This window comes from Microcebus murinus, chromosome 2 (assembly GCF_040939455.1).
Source record: "Microcebus murinus isolate Inina chromosome 2, M.murinus_Inina_mat1.0, whole genome shotgun sequence".
NCBI classification, from domain to species: Eukaryota; Metazoa; Chordata; class Mammalia; order Primates; family Cheirogaleidae; genus Microcebus; species Microcebus murinus.
The window spans coordinates 99421699-99438107 of record NC_134105.1 but is presented as its reverse complement, the minus strand read 5'-3'; the positions used below and the strand labels follow the sequence as shown (position 1 = coordinate 99438107).

Below are 16409 nucleotides of genomic sequence, written 5' to 3'. Positions count from 1 at the left end.
GTCCCCAAAGGTGTTCCCTGGGAAAGCAGAAGCAGAGAGTTCCTTTTCCTCTTATATTGTCCCACCTAGACTCTAACTTGGTGGAGCGCATGTTCACAAACATTCCCATCCCTTTTCTTCTTTTCTGTAGCTCAGAGGATAAAGATTGGTATTTGAGGCAGAAAGTTTTCAACTTCCTCCAATCAGCAAACTGTTTAGGTAAAAAATTCTTTAATTAGAAAGGATTTATCTTCCTTCAACACAGGTGCACACATTAAAAGTAAAAATACATATATACATAAATATTCACACAAATTAGAAACCACAGAGGACAGTTTCATGTCCTGGGTTAGAGGTTGAGAAGATGGGCATTAGAAGCACCTGGAGGATGGCTTCTCATCTGCTGTTCTAGCTGTCCTATGGTCATTTCTCTGGTCATGGTGGGTAGACTGGGAGGTGAGAGGGTACAGCTCCAGTCTGATGGCATGGTTACTGGCAAACTATAGCAACGAGGCCCCTCTCCAGATAGTTTCTTAGTATCACCAGAGATGACAGGAGATGTTGTAGTAGGTGGTACCGGAGTGGTTGGGGTAGAGTGGGTGAAGGGCTGCACTCCATGTTGGACGAAAAGGATGACGCCAATGCTGGTTCCACTGCCTAAAGGACCATGGCTAAAAGAGATGGTACCTGGGGAACCGAGAGGGGGGTTGCAAATCGGAGTGGTGTGGATCCAGGTAAGGTTCATAGCTGGCCATTCTGTGAGGTGCCAAGGCTGCTCTGGTTTCAACACTACATGTCCTAGCTGGGTCTGGTCCATCTTTTCCACAGGTGATATAGGAGAGGAAGCAACTGAATCACTGCAGTGGCTTGGAAAATTCTAGGGAGGGGAGAAATGAGAAAAAAAATTGTGGAGAAAGCTTTCAGATTAGCTCTACCAGGTTACTTAAACTTTTACTTTCCTTGGGAACTCAGTTTGCAATGCAAACAACACCTTGTCTTATGTAACTGACATGTTCTTGCCAGGCCATGATTAAGTAAAATTTTTAGTAAGAAATTATACTTTCATTTATTCAACAAATACTTGAGGACCTACTATGTACCACACACTACATTAGGCACTGGATAGCCAAAGATGAACAAATAAACAGCCCCATACATTCTCATTATTTATAAAATAATTATTTTTAGGATTTCTTTAAAGAAAAGGCTATTTTTATTGTAAGTATCATTTCCCAATTTCTGCATTTTAAATTCTAATTTTCTACATTGGGTTCTTTAACAAGTATAAATTAATGTGCAGGCAAGATCCTGCTGCTTAATTTTTAATCAATTATTCTCACAGCAATAACAACCACAGTTGATTGAAAACAAGGACTGGCAATTATCCACCTGAGACTCTCCCCTCCTCATCATTTGAATGCCCTCTTAATACCTTATTATTTGAAGGCACATAAAATAGGTCACTTTTACAGCAGATCTAAGAATCTATCCACTACTCCCCCATGGGTGCCCTCTCCCCTATTCCCAGTGGGGTAGCTCTTATGACCAGTCCTTGACACCTAGTGTAGACGCAAAGGCTTCCAGAGAGTTTGGTACTAGAATACTCAGGAGTGAAAAGAGGGACAGGCGAAGGGCTTAGGAGGATCAGGGAAGAAAGGATTTGCAGAGAGAAGCTGAGGCATCTTCCTACATGAATCATTTGGCCAGGTAAAATGCCTTCTGTATCTATGAAGAAAGCAGATAAGCTGCAACATGAGGAATAGGATTAAACTTCATAGAGTTCTTTCCACTGATCCAAACAACATCTAGAAATCAAGACAATGCAGGAAGTTTAAGCATTTCCTTCCCTGAATAGAAACTTGGAGAAAGGACCCAGAAGAAAATGGAAGGGGGTGCCCATTTCTGCATGTGCATTTCATTTCCTTGATTGTTTTCCCACCTCTTACCCAGGTTTTTAAGCTCTTACCTTGGTCAGCTGATGCCTGCTACCACCCAATGATGTCTTCTGGGCAGCTATATGAGGAAACCAAGTCTTTAACATCCCTTCTACCTGTAGTAGGGTTCCTAGATAACGTTCCCTATGAAAAGGATATTTTTAAAAAAGCCATTAGGTATGAAAAAAGAAACATAACAAGGTATGAAAAAAAAGTAAGACATTAAAGGAGAAATCTCCTTTATTAAGTCCTGAGGAAAGAGCTAGGGGGACTTACCCCATCTGTGGCTTCTGCAAAACACCTACAATACGCTGGATCCTGTCCATTGCCACACTCTGCTGGAAACTGCTCAATCCTGGAGTCAGGGAAAGAGAAAGATCAAGGATTTAGCTTCCAGCATGTAGTCAGGTAAAGGAAGGACAGAAGGGGTTTAAAACTGATTCACCGGCCAGGCGCGGTGGCTCACACCTGTAATTCTAGCACTCTGGGAGGCTGAGATGGACGGATTGCTCGAGGTCAGGAGTTCAAAACCAGCCTGAACAAGAGCAAGACCTCCATCTCTACTATAAATACAAAGAAATTAATTGGCCGACTAAAATATATATAGAAAAAATTAGCCAGGCTTGGTGGCGCATGCCTGTAGTCCCAGCTACTCGGGAGGCTGAGGCAGTAGGACTGCTTGACCCCAGGAGTTTGAGGTTGCTGTGAGCTAGGCTGACGCCACGACACTCACTCTAGCCTGGGCAACAGTGAGAATCTGTCTCAAAAAATAAAATAAAATAAATAAAACTGATTGACCTAAGAAACCAGGTCATGCAAAAAAGGAATCATCCAGGCCCCAAACAAAAACTTAAAAGAAATACACATTCAACAGAGAGGAAGAGAAAGAGAAACAAATTTAGCCCAAACAAACACAACTAATCAGAAAATTACCTCTCTCAAAACGACCCATCTTCAGCCCATTCAGTAGGTCTGTGAGAGGGGGTATATATCCTTGGAGTTCTTTACACTGAAGGAAAACAAGACAAAGGCTATGAGAAGACCAAGAATTTCCCACACTTAAAGTGATTCTTCCTCCATCTCCAAATCTGGGAGGCAATACTATCCTCATTGGTTCCTTATTAACCAGCTGGGTGCTAAGCCACTCCAGAAGTGTCTCTTTTCTCCTGTTTTCTCTTACCTTCTGAGCAAATAGCAGGTCTCCCTCTGTGGTACAACCCTGGATGTTTAGATTGGTCTCCAATTCACCACTTCTTGATCTTTTGACCCCAGATCCTGCCATAGGAGAAGCCAAGCCCCGCTGTTCCGGGTGAGATGCTGTGTGATGGTTACTGGAAACTCTGAATCGATGCCTGCAGCGGATAGGACCCGGGCTGGGCCGTGAACCTCCCCTCTGCCCAACAGTGTCTGGCCTGGGCCCGTGGGCCCCCTTGTCCTCCCTCTCACTATCGGAGGGGAAGCCAAAGTCACTGTTCACTGGGGAGGTGGAAAATGAGGAAGAGAGAGAGTAGGAGGAATAGGAAGAAATGCTAGATGGAGAATCCATAGGTCCAGAAGCAGGGGCTGGAGAGCAGCTCCTGGAGTACCCAAAGATCGGAACCTGCAACTGAAGAGCAAAGCGAAGTAGTTTGAAACCAGAGTCTAAGGATTAGGAAATGGACTGGGAGACTAGGGTGTACTGCACAGGTAATACCTCTTCTCCCCCTCCCCAATATTACCTGTCTCAGAGACAAAAGAAAAACTCATCTTTTCCACCCCCGCCCATTAGGAAAACTGGGACTGCTTCTCTGGCCTCCGCAGAGCAGCTCTCGGCCTGACACAGCCTCGGCTGTTTTCTTCCCTCCGTTCAGAGTAAATACCTGACTTGAATGACACCTTCCTCTCCCCCCCGTCGTTCGCCTAGGCTGCTCCCCACCGAATCCCGCAGCAAGCCACTCCACTTGAGGCCACGCCATGGGCAAGCAGTAAATCTGGGCACCCAACCCACCCAGTGACCCCACGGGAACCACCCCCACAGAGACAGGCCTCCTACCCTTTCCCAATCTTTTAAGATCAGGATACCTGCGCCGGTTCCTCTCAGGTCGCGCCTGACACATGATGCAATCCCTCTCAATGCCAAGATCTGGGTTCAGCCCCCCAACCCACTCCCTTTGGGTCCACACCTCCGCAGCAGCTCGCTTTGTCCTTACCTGTGCCGGTCGGTTCAGCGTAGACTCTGCCTCCAGCTCTGTCTCAGTCTCTCCGGGTCTCGACTACCCACCTCCGCTTCTCTCTCAGTGGGTCCCGCCCCTTCCCCCTCCCAGACACGTGCGGCTCGGCACGTGCCTCCCCCTGCGTACACAGACCTCGCGCCCTCATTGGTTGTCTAGCCGGTAACGTATGACTCTCGTTACTGAAATTCACAGCCTATTTGCTACAGTACAAAGGGGCTCAGCCAATCGGGAGGCCGCCAGCTGATGATTGGCTGGAAAGGAAGCATTCCGTGCTCCGCCCCTACATGCGGCTCCTGGAGAGGACCCGGTGATGAGAAAAGGAGGAGGATGGAAAAAGCGTGGAAAAGAAGGGAGGGGAGGAAAAAGGGCGGAGTCCATGGCCTTGACTAGAATGATGATGCGCCAGACATACGCGGATTGAGTGTTGAGATTCGTTGTGCGACTGGAGGTGCACGCCTCGGGTCGTGGGACCCACCCCCCTCGGCACCCCACCTCCACTTCCGCCTTTGGAGCCAACCCTTCCTCCCCCTCTTTGAGCGCGTCCGCTCACGAGCGCAGCACATGGAAACCGTCAGCGACTTGTGTCTGCAACGTGCATTAAAGAATGCATGTGTGACGCTGTGTATCCTTTCCCTTTCTCGGCAGCCCAGCCCTCGTGATTCCCCGGTCTCTGTTTCACCCTCCCCTTCTCTCTCCCCTCCAAGTTGGGTGCCTCCTGCCCTGCTGGGTGAGGAGGGTGGGGAGCTCGGCCGAGAACACCGCGTCCTCTCTCAGGCTCCCGCTGGGGCGGCTCCTCCAGCCCTTTCCTTACATAACCTACCACGCACGTTACCAGCTCAGATGCCACCCCGCCACGGCTCTAGAGGTCAAAGCTGAACTCAGTTGTTCCTGACTTTTCTGCCCAGGCTCCTGAATTCTCTGGCCCCACGCCCTTAATTCTCTCATTCTGAGCCCGGGGAACAGAATAGGGTAGGTCCCTGATCTCCTAGGTTATGGCGTTGTCCATCTTCGATTTCATCATTTTTCCCCTGAAGAAGATTCGAAAGGATTGGAGGGAGGGAGGGAGGCAAGTTTAGAGTTTAGAGAGTCTCAAAAGTAACTGGGACGTTACTATCGTCGTTGTCCCTTGCATTATTGACAAGAATACAATGGAGAGGAGAGCGGGGCCCAGGCACCGTGGGCTGGTTGAAGCTATGACATCGAACAGACCGCAAGGGGGCAGCCCAATTCTGATTAGGGTCTGGAGAATAGAGAATTTAAAAATAAATAAAATTTGAGTTTGTCCCTGCCATAATTACTAACTGCAAAAGGCAGTTGGACGGGGGTGGGGAAGTGTGAATATTTTAAATAGTCTTCGATATTTTAGATTAAGTTTTACAGTGTGCTTATTTTATAAAAAGAAAAAAAAAAGGTTCTAAATAAACCTCAACCCTGTTTCCCAAGCACACTATGTCAACACCATATCTAATAAAATAAAACAGTAGAATTAGAGGGGATTATGAACTGTGAGTAAACCTGTTTTCCGTGGGTGCTCTTCTTCATTCTTCCCCAAATTGCAGGTTTATTCACAGTCAATAATTCTCTTTAATTCTATTGTCACCCAACTCCCTTTCTAATCTACCCTTCCTGCTCCCAAATCCTGGTGCTCTCTTTAGTGTTGTGACTTTATTTTTTTATTTATTTTTTTTACCTCAAAGATCAAGATCATTGAGTAAATGTTGCGACTTTAGAACAAACCCCTATGAAGGAGTAGACAGTAACCAGATTATTTCATTTATTATTTATTTTATCTTCAAATTTCCTCTTGCCAATATTGATCCAAAGAGCCATAGCAGTCTTCTCCAACCTAAAAAAGCAAAGAAAGAAAGGAAAAAACAAAAACAAAAAACAGGGTCAGGAGACCCAGGAAACCCCCTTCATGCCCGCCACTCTATGAAAACATCCCAGATTTCCTATTCTGAGCTAGGATTTCCTTGTGATATCTTCTGAGAAAGATGTGTCCCCTCCCCTCATCACTCCTTCCTCCTCCTGCTAAATCTTTTTATGCACAATATTTAGAATCCCAACTTAAGTTCCTTCCCTATAATACAGCTCTCTTCCCTCTTTGTTTTCCCACTCTTTCTCTCCCATATGTCAGGGAACTGCCACCCCTTCTACCACTGAACTTTGCTTCTTGACTCTTTCAGGTTGCAAGACCTGCCCATTTTGCCCTCTGGCACCTGCCATGCCTTGAAACATGGCCAGGCTAGAACCAGCTCTGATTCCTCAGGGCATATTGGAATCCTGCAGTGTTTTTTCTCCATGCCACCTGTCTCTGCTCTAGGAGGTCCTAAAGTCCTCCTAGTTCAGAAAAATTAATGACTCAACACAAAAATCTTTGCCTCAATTACTCATAAACTTCAAGATTAAATAATAATATTTTTCTAAATATGATCTCTCTTCTTTCTTTAAGCAGCTGAGAATTGACCATCCTGGAAACACTAGCCAGAGAGATACTGGTAAGAATTACTTTGCAGACTTTCCCAAGGCCAATGGCTGCATTCTCACCTTTTACATGAAATACATCCCTCCCTGAACTAGGGCCCACCACAGAAGGAGGGATACAGGACTCTGCAGACCGGACACAGCATCATTCAGATCTGGACTCTGCTAAAATACAAACATCCCCCCATAGTAAGCCAGTGTCATTCTTCCTACCACTTCCCCTTCTCCCTCCAGAAGGATAGCCAACTCTTTACACTAAACTTTGTCTTCCTTTCCTCTGGGCTTAGAGAAAGATCCATCCCTCCTCCCCATCACTATAAGGAGTCCTTTCCATTGTGACTTTCAGCCATCCCTGACCATACACGGGAGGCCCCAACTCAATTCAATGACACCTATTTTAATCTATTCTGTGCGTGACACTATGTTAGTCACTGTGCTAGGTGTTAGAGGGAAGGATATAAATATGAATAAGACATGGTTCCTGTCCTCAAGGAATTTACAATCTAAAGGGAGCCTACTATATACTTTAAAAAGATTTATCTGCCCTCATTGTCAATCTTTTACTTTCCATTCCTACCAGTGCCTCCCATCTGTGTTCAACTATATGCAGACTGCTCTTTGATCCTGATCTCCTTTCCAGCTGTTGCTTCTCTTTATTTATTTATTTGTTTGTTTGTTTATTTAGACAGAGTCTCACTCTTTGCCCGAGGTAGAGTGCCGTGGCGTTAGCCTAGCTCACATCAACCTCAAACTCCTGGGCTCAAGCAATCCTTCTGCCTCTGCCTCCCAAGTAGCTGGGACTACAGGCATGTACCACCACGCCCAGCTAATTTTTTTTTCTATATATATTTTAGTTGGCCAATTAATTTCTTTCTATTTATAGTAGAGACGGGGTCTCGCTCTAGAGACGGGGTCTCGCTCTTGCTAAGGCTGGTTTTGAACTCCTGACCTTGAGCGATCCTCCCCCCTCCACCTCCCAGAGTGCTAGGATTACAGGTGTGAGCCACCGCTTCTCTTTAACATTACCAGATTTTTCAGATGGTTGGTCTGTACTTGCCTCCAGTTCCTCATAATGTACTCCCTTCTTGCCTCCACAAAATCTAGCTTTTCTCCAACCATTCAATTAAAACTGCTTTCTTTGGTGTCATTAATGACATACTTTTCCTTGGCCCCGTGGTAGGTTTTTTTTTTTTTTTTTTTTGAGACAGGGTCTCACTTTGTTGCCCAGGCTAGAGTAAGTGCCATGGCGTCAGCCTAGCTCACAGCAACCTCAAACTTCTGAGCTCAAGCAATCCTACTACCTCAGCCTCCTGAGTAGCTGGGACTACAGGTATGTGCCACCATGCCTGGCTAATTTTTTCTATATATATTCGTTGGCCAATTAATTTCTTTCTATTTATAGTAGAGACAGGGTCTCACTCTTGCTCAGGCTGGTTTTGAACTCCTGACCTCGAGCGATCCTCCTGCCTCAGCCTCCCAGAGTGCTAGAATTACAGGTGTGAGCCACCGCACCCGGCCCTGTGGTAGCTCTTGATTGATTATATTAAACTTTCTCTTCTAGACTCTGTAATACAAACTTGGCTACCTACCCTCCTCTCCAATCCTTCTCCCATTACTTTGGTTGATTCCTCTTCCTCCTATTAACTATAGGCACAGTCTGTAGTCAGTCTCTTGGCCTTCTGAGCTTTTGTGTGTACTGACTCTGTTGAGCTCATTTACTTTTGTAACTGTGACTTGCACTTAGAACTCTAGCCCTGACCTAGCTCAGTTACCTTTAGGACACTCTCATAGGGCTGTCACTATAAATTCAACCTGGTCAATATCAAATTCATGACTTCCCTCCTAATCTACTGTGGCCTCCCATAGTTCCCATTTTGGTCGGCCATTTTCCTAGACATCCATTTTTAAAACATGTAAGTAATTTTAACTCTCTCATTTATTCCTCATATGAAATTATTATGTGAAGCAAGACATTTTCTTCAAAATATTTCTTGTTTTTCTCCTCTCATATTAATGCCACTTCCAGGCCTTTAATAGATTATTTCTGGAACAATGCAAATTTCATGAATCACTCTCCATTAAGTTACATCCTGCATACAACCAGATGAATTTTTTTTTTCTAAAATACCTCTTTTCATTGTATCTTTACCATACTGAAGAACTTATTAGTTTCCCTATTTATTATGAGTTCAAACTTCACCCTGACACTTCAGACTGTCTATAATTTGGCCCTATCTTGCCATATGTGAAATTACCAACCAAATATTAGAAGGCTTGTAAATTTTATTTTTTCTTAATTCCCATTGTTCCCCTCCATATACCCTCTCCTTCAGTCATACCCTATCCACTAAACATACCATGTTTTTGTTTTTTTGTTTTTTTTTTTTGAGACAGAGTCTCACTTTTGTTGCCCTGGCTAGAGTGAGTACCGTGGTGTCAGTCTATCTAACAGCAACCTCAATCTCCTGGGCTCAAGTGATCCTCCTGCCTCAGCCTCCCAAGTAGCTGGGACTACAGGCATGCGCCACCATGCCCGGCTAATTTTTTGTATATATATTTTTAGTTGGTCAATTAATTTCTTTCTATTTTTAGTGGAGACGGGGTCTCGCTCAGGCTGGTTTCGAACTCCCGACCTCGAGCAATCTGCCCGCCTCAGCCTCCCAGAGTGCTAGGATTACAGGCGTGAGCCATCGCGCCCGGCCCATGTTTATTCTATTCCTCTCATCTATGCAGCTCTTTCACTCTTGGAATAGCTATTCCTGCAAATTGCTTTCATCCTTTTATAACTTCCCACCAATCAAAAACTCACCTATTCTTTAAGGTGTATTTCAAACACAATCACCTACTAAAAGCCTTCCAAACAACTCTAGCCCATAATGATCTCTCTCCTTATACTGACTAAAGCACTATCCTATGTCATATGCTGTCAAATTTATGTGTAATTTAACATTGTAACATACCTTTTCATTTTGTCCTAAATTGTAAACTTGAGTTCTATAAATTCCTTGAGGGCAATAACCACATCATAAATTTCTTTTTCATCAGCATCAGCACCCTCCACAACCTTAGGCATAGATTACATACACATTAAGTACTACTGAACTGAAATTTAACTGCTGCAAATCTTCTCAGTGTTTTGTAAACGGGGTTAAGTATTAAATCTCAGTGAAAGATATGATAGTCAAGTTGATATGAACACCTGCATTGAAGTACTAGTTACTTGTTCCCCCATCCACCAAAGCTGGTATTCCATGTCACCAGCCCTGGCATTGATCCAGGGTAAGGGATGTCTTGTCTCCCTCCCCCCAATCCCCAAACAACTCACTGTTTCCATTATTACTGGTTTCACGGTTATAGGTTTCTGATGGTCTGCACGTTCTGTTTCGAGACTAGTGGTAGTCTCTACTGCTTCTGTTACCTTCTGATCCAACCTGTTCTACCCTCAGTAGGATTGGAAAACACAGAGTTATCTTCTCCATCCAACATCCTCATAGTTCTCTATTTAAAATTCTTCTCCCCTTTTTTGCCTGTCTCCCTCCACACTCCCCCCCCTCAAAGACTTAAATCCAGGGATCCCTCCTACCCTGTGCTTGCATGGATTATATACTCATCCCATGCAACAAGTCCCTTGATTCTAGGACTGCCCCTTGTTAGTGTCTTAGCAAACTTACTGGATCTGGCTTCCTTATCCTCCTAGCTATGGTTTGTTTAGGGCCTACTACCTAGTTTTTCTTCCTCTAACTCATTTTTATTCCTGATAATCAGTTACATTTTGACATTCCCCAGTTTCATTTCATTTTATTTATTTATATATTTTTTGAGACAGGGTCTTGCTCTGTTGCCCTAGCTAGAGTATAGTGGCATCATCATAGCTCACTGCAACCTCAAGCTCCTGGGCTTAAAAATCCTCCTGCCTCAGCCTCCTAGGTAGCTGGACTATAGGCATGCACCACCACACCCAGCTAATTTTTTTATTTTTTGTAGAGACAGGGTCTTGCTCTTGCTCAAACTCCTGACTTTAAGGGATCCTCCCTCCCACCTCGGCCTCTCAAAGTGCTAGGATTACAGGTATGAGCCTGGCCCCCAGTTTCTTTTTAACTGTTACTTATCCTGATCCTCATAGATGTAGAGGTCACTCACCAGCCTGTCCTCTGACTCAAACATGGAGTAATCAATGGTGAAATTTGCACCAAAATCATCTGTGGAGGAGAAAAAAATCAGTAGTAACAAAGGAAAAAGGTAACTGTGTATGTAGAAATGAAAAGGAATGAGATTACTCAGAATACTTCAGGTTGCTAAAGTTATAAAATTTATTGGTATAATCCAATTTTAATTAACTTTAATGTTTAAAATGTTTGTGAATGTGTATGCATTTGTATTTTCAATCTGGAATTTAAAATAATTTACAAATTTGAAATTTTTCAAGTTGTTTTAGCCATTTTCCAAAGAATTAAAAATCACTAGGTTGAAAAATAACATCATGAGCTTTAATAGTTTTTGTTCATAGCCAAATTTCTCTCTGACCCATTTGCTCTGTTGCAAAATGAAGGGAAAAGATTCAAGACTAAACATCCCCAAGGCCTCTCTCCACTCAGCTAAGGGTCACAGCCTTTAATATACTCACCATAACTGGGGGTGACTGTGTAATAATAGACCACTTGATAATAATCATCCTCTTCCAGGCTTTCTTCATCCTCATATTCTTGTCCTACTGGGACAAAGACTATAGGTGAAGGGGCATCTGGAACCCCTTACCAGCAGAAGGACATCTGGAGTTGACCTCAGTTCTACCTGTTTCCTTCCTTTCTGCCTCCCCTCCAAGGGTCATACTGTCTCCCTGCCTCTGCATCTCTAAACCCTTCTCAGTCTTCTGGGCTACATGTCTGTAATGAGGCCTGTTACTCTGTGCCCTTAGACAGGTCCCTTCACACACTATAAACCCAAAAGGAGAACTAAACCTAAATAAGGTAGGAAGAAGAGAGAGACCAGAAATTAAATACACCAAATCTTCTATTTAGTATGCTCCAGACCTTATTGTATTTGTGAGAGACCTTCTCTAATCAGTGTCTCTCACAGCTAACTAACACATACCTTTAGACTTTTGAATTTGAGTTTTAGTTCCAGCTTTTCTGCTAACTAGTGGAATAACCCTGAACAAGCCATTTAACATCTGCCTTCTTTTTTTTTTTTTGAGACAGAGTCTCACTTCTGTAGCCTGGGCTAGAGTGCCGTGGCATCAGCCTTGCTCATAGAAACCTCAAACTCCTGGGCTCAAGCGATCCTCCCGAGTAGCTGGGACTATAGGCGTGCACCACCGTGCCCAGCCTATTTCTGCTTTCTTAAAATGAGTCAGATGGATTAAATGACCCATCTCTGTTAGTGTTTCATCCCTTACAGAACTAAAAATATGTGGTTTTGATATGACTGAATCAAAAACTCTAGACCTCCTGCTGAACATTTCCCTGAGCTCCTTGAATGCTTTCCCTCCAACCCCAGGCTAATGACACAAGAATCTAGAGGAAAAGGAAACAGTGAGACACACCTGGCAGACTGAGGAACAAAGGAGGGAAGGAGCCAAGCTACCCTTGGGACTCTGTCCCTGAAGTGCCGTCCCTGAAGGCAGCCAGTTTTCCACCACCCTAAAGGCCACCTCATTCCTGTGTCTTTACTAATACATTTTTTTTTTCTACAACTCTGTGGGAAAGGAGACACCCTGACTTCCCTCACTAGTTTCAGACTGTCCCACCTTCCAAGAATACACCTCTCTCCTTCACTATCACTTTAGTCCCTCTCATCTTGTTCAACTTTTGGTGATGGCGAACTGAGTTCGCTCTTGCTAGGACCTCCCAGAGTCTGGGGCTCTATCCTCCGGAAACCTTCTCTTCTTTGACAGGATTGTGCTTTCCTCTCTTATTCCTGGCTCTCCCTTCCAGATCTCCGCTCTGCCCCCAACACCAGACCCTAGCACAGATGAAAAAGCTCTATATAAGTCCCCATCGAAATGCACCTCTCACCCTCTCCTTATTTTTTTTCTCCCACCTCATTTATGGTAGAAGATCTGGCACAAAAGCTTAGGGAGAGAAGACGACTTACCCAGGATAAGTGGCACAGCAAGGATAGCTACCAAGAGGACATCCATTCTGGATTCTGTACTATTGCTGTGAAAGTAAAAAAGGAAATTACAGCGTTTCCCCCAAACTTACCCCGCCCCCCTCCTCCTGCAAAGCTGGGAAGGAGCTGCAGCAACACTTCTCCCAGGGGGCAGAACTCTCCGCCTACTTGCTGACTGACTAGCTCCTCAGTTACTACCGGTTCTTAACCACAGTTGCTCAGATTGAGAGAGGCAAAAGTAGGTTTTAGCCATGCACAGTGGCTCATGCCTGTAATCCCAGCACTTGGGAAGGCTGAGGCAGGAGGATCGCTTGAGGCCAAGAGTTCAAGAACCAGCCTGGCTGACATAGTGAGACCCCAATCTGTACAAAAAAAAAGAAGAAGAAGAGGAAGAAGAAGAAAAATTAGTGAGGCTTAGGCAGAAGGGTCCCTTGAACCAAAGAGTCTTGAGGCTGCAATGAGCCATGATCATGCCACTGCCTGAGTGACAGAGCAAGATTGTCTCTAAAAAAAGAAAAGTAAGTTCTGATGAGAACATGTTTTAAGCTCCCCAGCCTTGGATTAGATCTATTTGGGACTACCACTGCCAATACAAAAAAGAAAAAGGTCTACTAAGGAGCTTCCCTTCTCCTCTCTTTTCCTTCCTTCCTTTCTCCCAGGACTCACATAAAGCTCACCCTCCCTCTCACTGCCCCTAACTTTTTTTTTGAGATAGAGTCTCACTCTGTTGCCTGGGCTAGAGTGCTATGGCATCAGCCTAGCGACTCCTGGGCTCAAGCGATCCATCTGCCTCAGCCTCTCAAGTAGCTGGGACTACAGGTATGTGCCACCATGCCCAGTTAATTTTTTCTATGTATGTTTTTAGTTGTTCGACTAATTTGTTTCTACTTTTAGTAGAGACGGGGTCTCGCTCTTGCTCAGGCTGGTCTCAAACTCCTGATCTCGAGCAGTCCTCCTGCCTTGGCCTCCCAGAGTGCTAGGATTACAGTGTACCCGGCTCACTGTCCCTAATTTACCATCACAATCCAGAGTTGCCCTTCTGTCTGAGGTTTATTCGTAGTCTCTTTGATCACAGTAGAAATGTTCTGAGGAAGGGGAGAGCATTTTTCTAAACTGAAAACAGTCCCTTTCTTCTGCCTGTCTAGGGCTATGAAGGATATGCACAACATTTACCCATCATTGTTTGACTCTGAAAGCACCTGCTGCATGGCTTCTGATAAAAATCTCTCAGCCATGGTAAGTTATTTCCTCTCTGGTAATAATGACCTCACCTCACCTTTTTCTCAATTTCCTAGACACAGGATGGAAGAAGGGAGGAAGCAGATAAGTCTCTTTCCCTGCTGTAGGTGCCACACCCTCTCTCCCACTTTCAGTCACTTGGTATGCTCCCCTCATTCAGACCTACAGGAATAGAGTTTTTATTCTTTCCTCTGCTTTATTTTTTTGTGTGACAGGATCTCCGTCTGATGCCTGAAGTAGAATGCAGTGGCGTGATCATAGCTCACTGCAGCTTGGAATTCCTAGGCTCAAGTGATCCTCCTGCCTCAGCCTCCCAAAGTGCTAAGATAACAGGCGTGAACCACCAGGCCTGAACTCTTCCCTCTGCTTTTATGTTTCCCATTTTCATTAAATTCAGAAACATTTAGCAAGATATGTGTTAGGCCTAGTCCAATAGGCAATTCAGAGCTCACGGGCAAGGGTATAGGAGAACATAGTTTTGTTGTTTTTAGGGTTTTTTATTTTTTTTTTAGAGATGGGGTCTTGCTATGTTGCCCAGGCTGGAGTGCAGTAGTTATTCACAGGTGCAATCATGGCATATTGCAGCCCCGAACTCCTGGGCTCAAGGGATCATCTCACCTGAGCCTCCTGAGTAGCTGGGACTACAGGCATGCCCCACCATGCCTGGCTAATTTTTTATGTTTTTGGTAGAGATGGGGTCTTGCTATATTGCCTGGGCTGGTCTTGAACTCCTGCCCTCAAATGATCCTCCTGCTTCCTGCCTTGCTTTTTAACTCCTGATTCCCTATAAACGTCTCCCTAACATTTCTCTCCCAAAGCACTGAGATTATAAGCGTGAGCCACCACACCTGGGCAATTTTTTTTAAAGGGAGTTAAATAAAGTATCTACTCCTAATATCTACTGTGAGCCAGCCAGGCACGGTGCAAGTCTCTGTGGAACCACCCATGAACAAGATAGGTTTAGAGCCTGCGCTCAGTGGTCAGAAGATGGCTGACCATCTTCTGGTTAGTTGGATAGTTGAGGAAGAGTTGTCTCCATCCCTATTTCTTCACCTGACTCAGACTGCTAGGCTCAGAAGCAGGATACACAGGAGTCTTGAGCACTGGCCAGTGGCACCCACCCTCTTAACCTTATTGGAGAATGATGTGCTTGGTGACTTTCCATGTAAATCTATACAATCTATTCCTCAGCTCTTTTCTAGAATTTCCTGGAAAAAATGTAGAACACCTATGTGGGTGTATACATATATATTAAATCATAAAGCACTTGCAGGAAGGAAAGGAAGCCTGGTTCTCATTGAACAATTTCTATGGTTTTTTTGTACTTGGATTATATACTCAAAAACAATATTCCAGCCGGGCGCGGTGGCTCACGCCTGTAATCCTAGCACTCTGGGAGGCTGAGGCGGGTGGATTGCTCAAGGTCAGGAGTTCAAAACCAGCCTGAGCAAGAGCGAGACACGTCTCTACTATAAATAGAAATTAATTGGCCAACTAATATATATAGAAAAAATTAGCTGAGGCAGCAGGATTGCTTGAGCCCAGGAGTTTGAGGTTGCTGTGAGCTAGGCTGACGCCATGGCACTCACTCTAGCGTGGGCAACAAAGCGAGACTCTGTATCAAAAACAAACAAACAAACCAAACAATATTCCAGATTCCCTCACTTTCCCAACCTCAGATGAGATTCCCTCCCATTCCCTTTCTTTGACTAAACATTCTCTCCATCCAAATGAGGTTACAATACCCTCCTCTCCTACTTTAACTTTCACTCTAATATATGCAACCTCTCTCTCCAGCCTGAGGAAAAGACACCACTCAGGTTCATTTTTCGAAAATAAATAGAGGAAATATGACATAAAAGGAACTCGAGGGAGGAGGCATGTCCTTTTCCTTCAACCCCATTGCTCTAATTGCTTTTTAACTCCTGATTCCCTATAAACGTCTCCCTAACATTTCTCTCCAGGCTCCTCTTGCTTCTCTCTGATTCTCTTGTCATTGCAGATGAAGGGCTTCACTAATGATACATGGTATTCCATGTTTACTATACTAGCCTGTCCAAAGAGCTACTTTTAAATCTAACCTTCATCCCTTAGGCAGCAGCTCTAGCCCATTTCCTTTCATTCAAGTAAGAACAATACCCATCCCTATCTCCCTGCACCCTCTATCCTGTGCTCTCTTTGTATTTGTCCCTTAGATTCAAACAGGATCTTCCCCCTCTGCAGCCCTTCAAGAAGAGATAGGATTAACGACTACCCAATCCCACAGAGTAACCAAAGGAAACCGCCGCCAAGGCGTAAGTGAACCCGGGAATCCATGCCCTGACTGGGCCATTCCGGCCCACCCCCTTTAACGCGCAAGAGCCTTTCCCAGAATGAGGTCGAAGGTTCCGAGGGCAGGGCGACTACAACTCCCAGCCGGTCGTGCAGCCACGCCTCCGCCCCCCGCAGC

General features: G+C 44.7%; 2 protein-coding genes and 1 long non-coding RNA gene across 9 annotated transcripts; 1 reads left to right on the top strand and 2 right to left on the bottom strand.

Moving 5' to 3' along the window:
• Positions 1-193: 193 nt before the first annotated feature.
• CIART (circadian associated repressor of transcription) lies at positions 194-4215 on the bottom strand. 2 transcript variants are annotated; one of them, XM_012767446.3, is made up of 6 exons: positions 4103-4215; positions 3094-3519; positions 2847-2922; positions 2190-2268; positions 1946-2057; positions 194-856 (listed from the first exon to the last, which is right to left on the bottom strand). In XM_012767446.3, exons 2-6 carry the CDS (start codon positions 3457-3459, stop codon positions 329-331), a joined length of 1161 nt encoding a protein of 386 aa, XP_012622900.2. In that variant the 5' UTR covers positions 3460-3519; positions 4103-4215; the 3' UTR covers positions 194-328. The 2 variants fall into 2 exon arrangements, with proteins under 2 accessions (XP_012622900.2, XP_012622901.2); XM_012767447.3 differs by having other exon boundaries at positions 3094-3265; positions 4103-4212.
• Positions 4216-4392: 177 nt separating this feature from the next.
• On the top strand, positions 4393-16317 carry LOC142869572 (uncharacterized). The gene is made up of 5 exons (XR_012918150.1): positions 4393-5095; positions 6582-6624; positions 13867-13957; positions 14176-14278; positions 16156-16317. It is a non-coding gene; the product is annotated as an uncharacterized LOC142869572 (long non-coding RNA).
• Positions 5892-12846, bottom strand: C2H1orf54 (chromosome 2 C1orf54 homolog). 6 transcript variants are annotated; one of them, XM_012767457.3, is made up of 6 exons: positions 12704-12844; positions 11235-11321; positions 10751-10809; positions 9936-10046; positions 6674-6772; positions 5892-5972 (listed from the first exon to the last, which is right to left on the bottom strand). In XM_012767457.3, exons 1-5 carry the CDS (start codon positions 12747-12749, stop codon positions 6677-6679), a joined length of 399 nt encoding a protein of 132 aa, XP_012622911.1. In that variant the 5' UTR covers positions 12750-12844; the 3' UTR covers positions 5892-5972; positions 6674-6676. The 6 variants fall into 6 exon arrangements, with proteins under 6 accessions (XP_012622911.1, XP_012622907.1, XP_012622910.1 ...); XM_012767453.3 differs by having other exon boundaries at positions 6674-6775; positions 12704-12843; XM_012767456.2 differs by having other exon boundaries at positions 6674-6775; positions 11235-11318; positions 12704-12842.
• Positions 16318-16409: the final 92 nt, after the last annotated feature.

Excerpts from the sequence above, each read along its gene's own strand:
- CIART (XM_012767446.3), bottom strand. The coding sequence starts at position 3,459 with ATGGATTCTCCATCTAGCATTTCTTCCTATTCCTCCTACTCTCTCTCT. Across the intron at positions 2,269-2,846 it reads GATGGGTCGTTTTGAGAGAG|GATTGAGCAGTTTCCAGCAG; the intron begins GTAATTTTCTGA and ends CCCTGACTCCAG. Across the intron at positions 2,058-2,189 it reads TTGCAGAAGCCACAGATGGG|GGAACGTTATCTAGGAACCC; the intron begins GTAAGTCCCCCT and ends TCCTTTTCATAG.
- C2H1orf54 (XM_012767453.3), bottom strand. The coding sequence starts at position 12,749 with ATGGATGTCCTCTTGGTAGCTATCCTTGCTGTGCCACTTATCCTGG. Across the intron at positions 11,322-12,703 it reads TGCTGTGCCACTTATCCTGG|TAGGACAAGAATATGAGGAT; the intron begins GTAAGTCGTCTT and ends TCTTTGTCCCAG. Across the intron at positions 6,776-9,935 it reads AACCAGTAATAATGGAAACA|CAGAGTCCAGATCTGAATGA; the intron begins GTGAGTTGTTTG and ends TTTGTATTTTAG.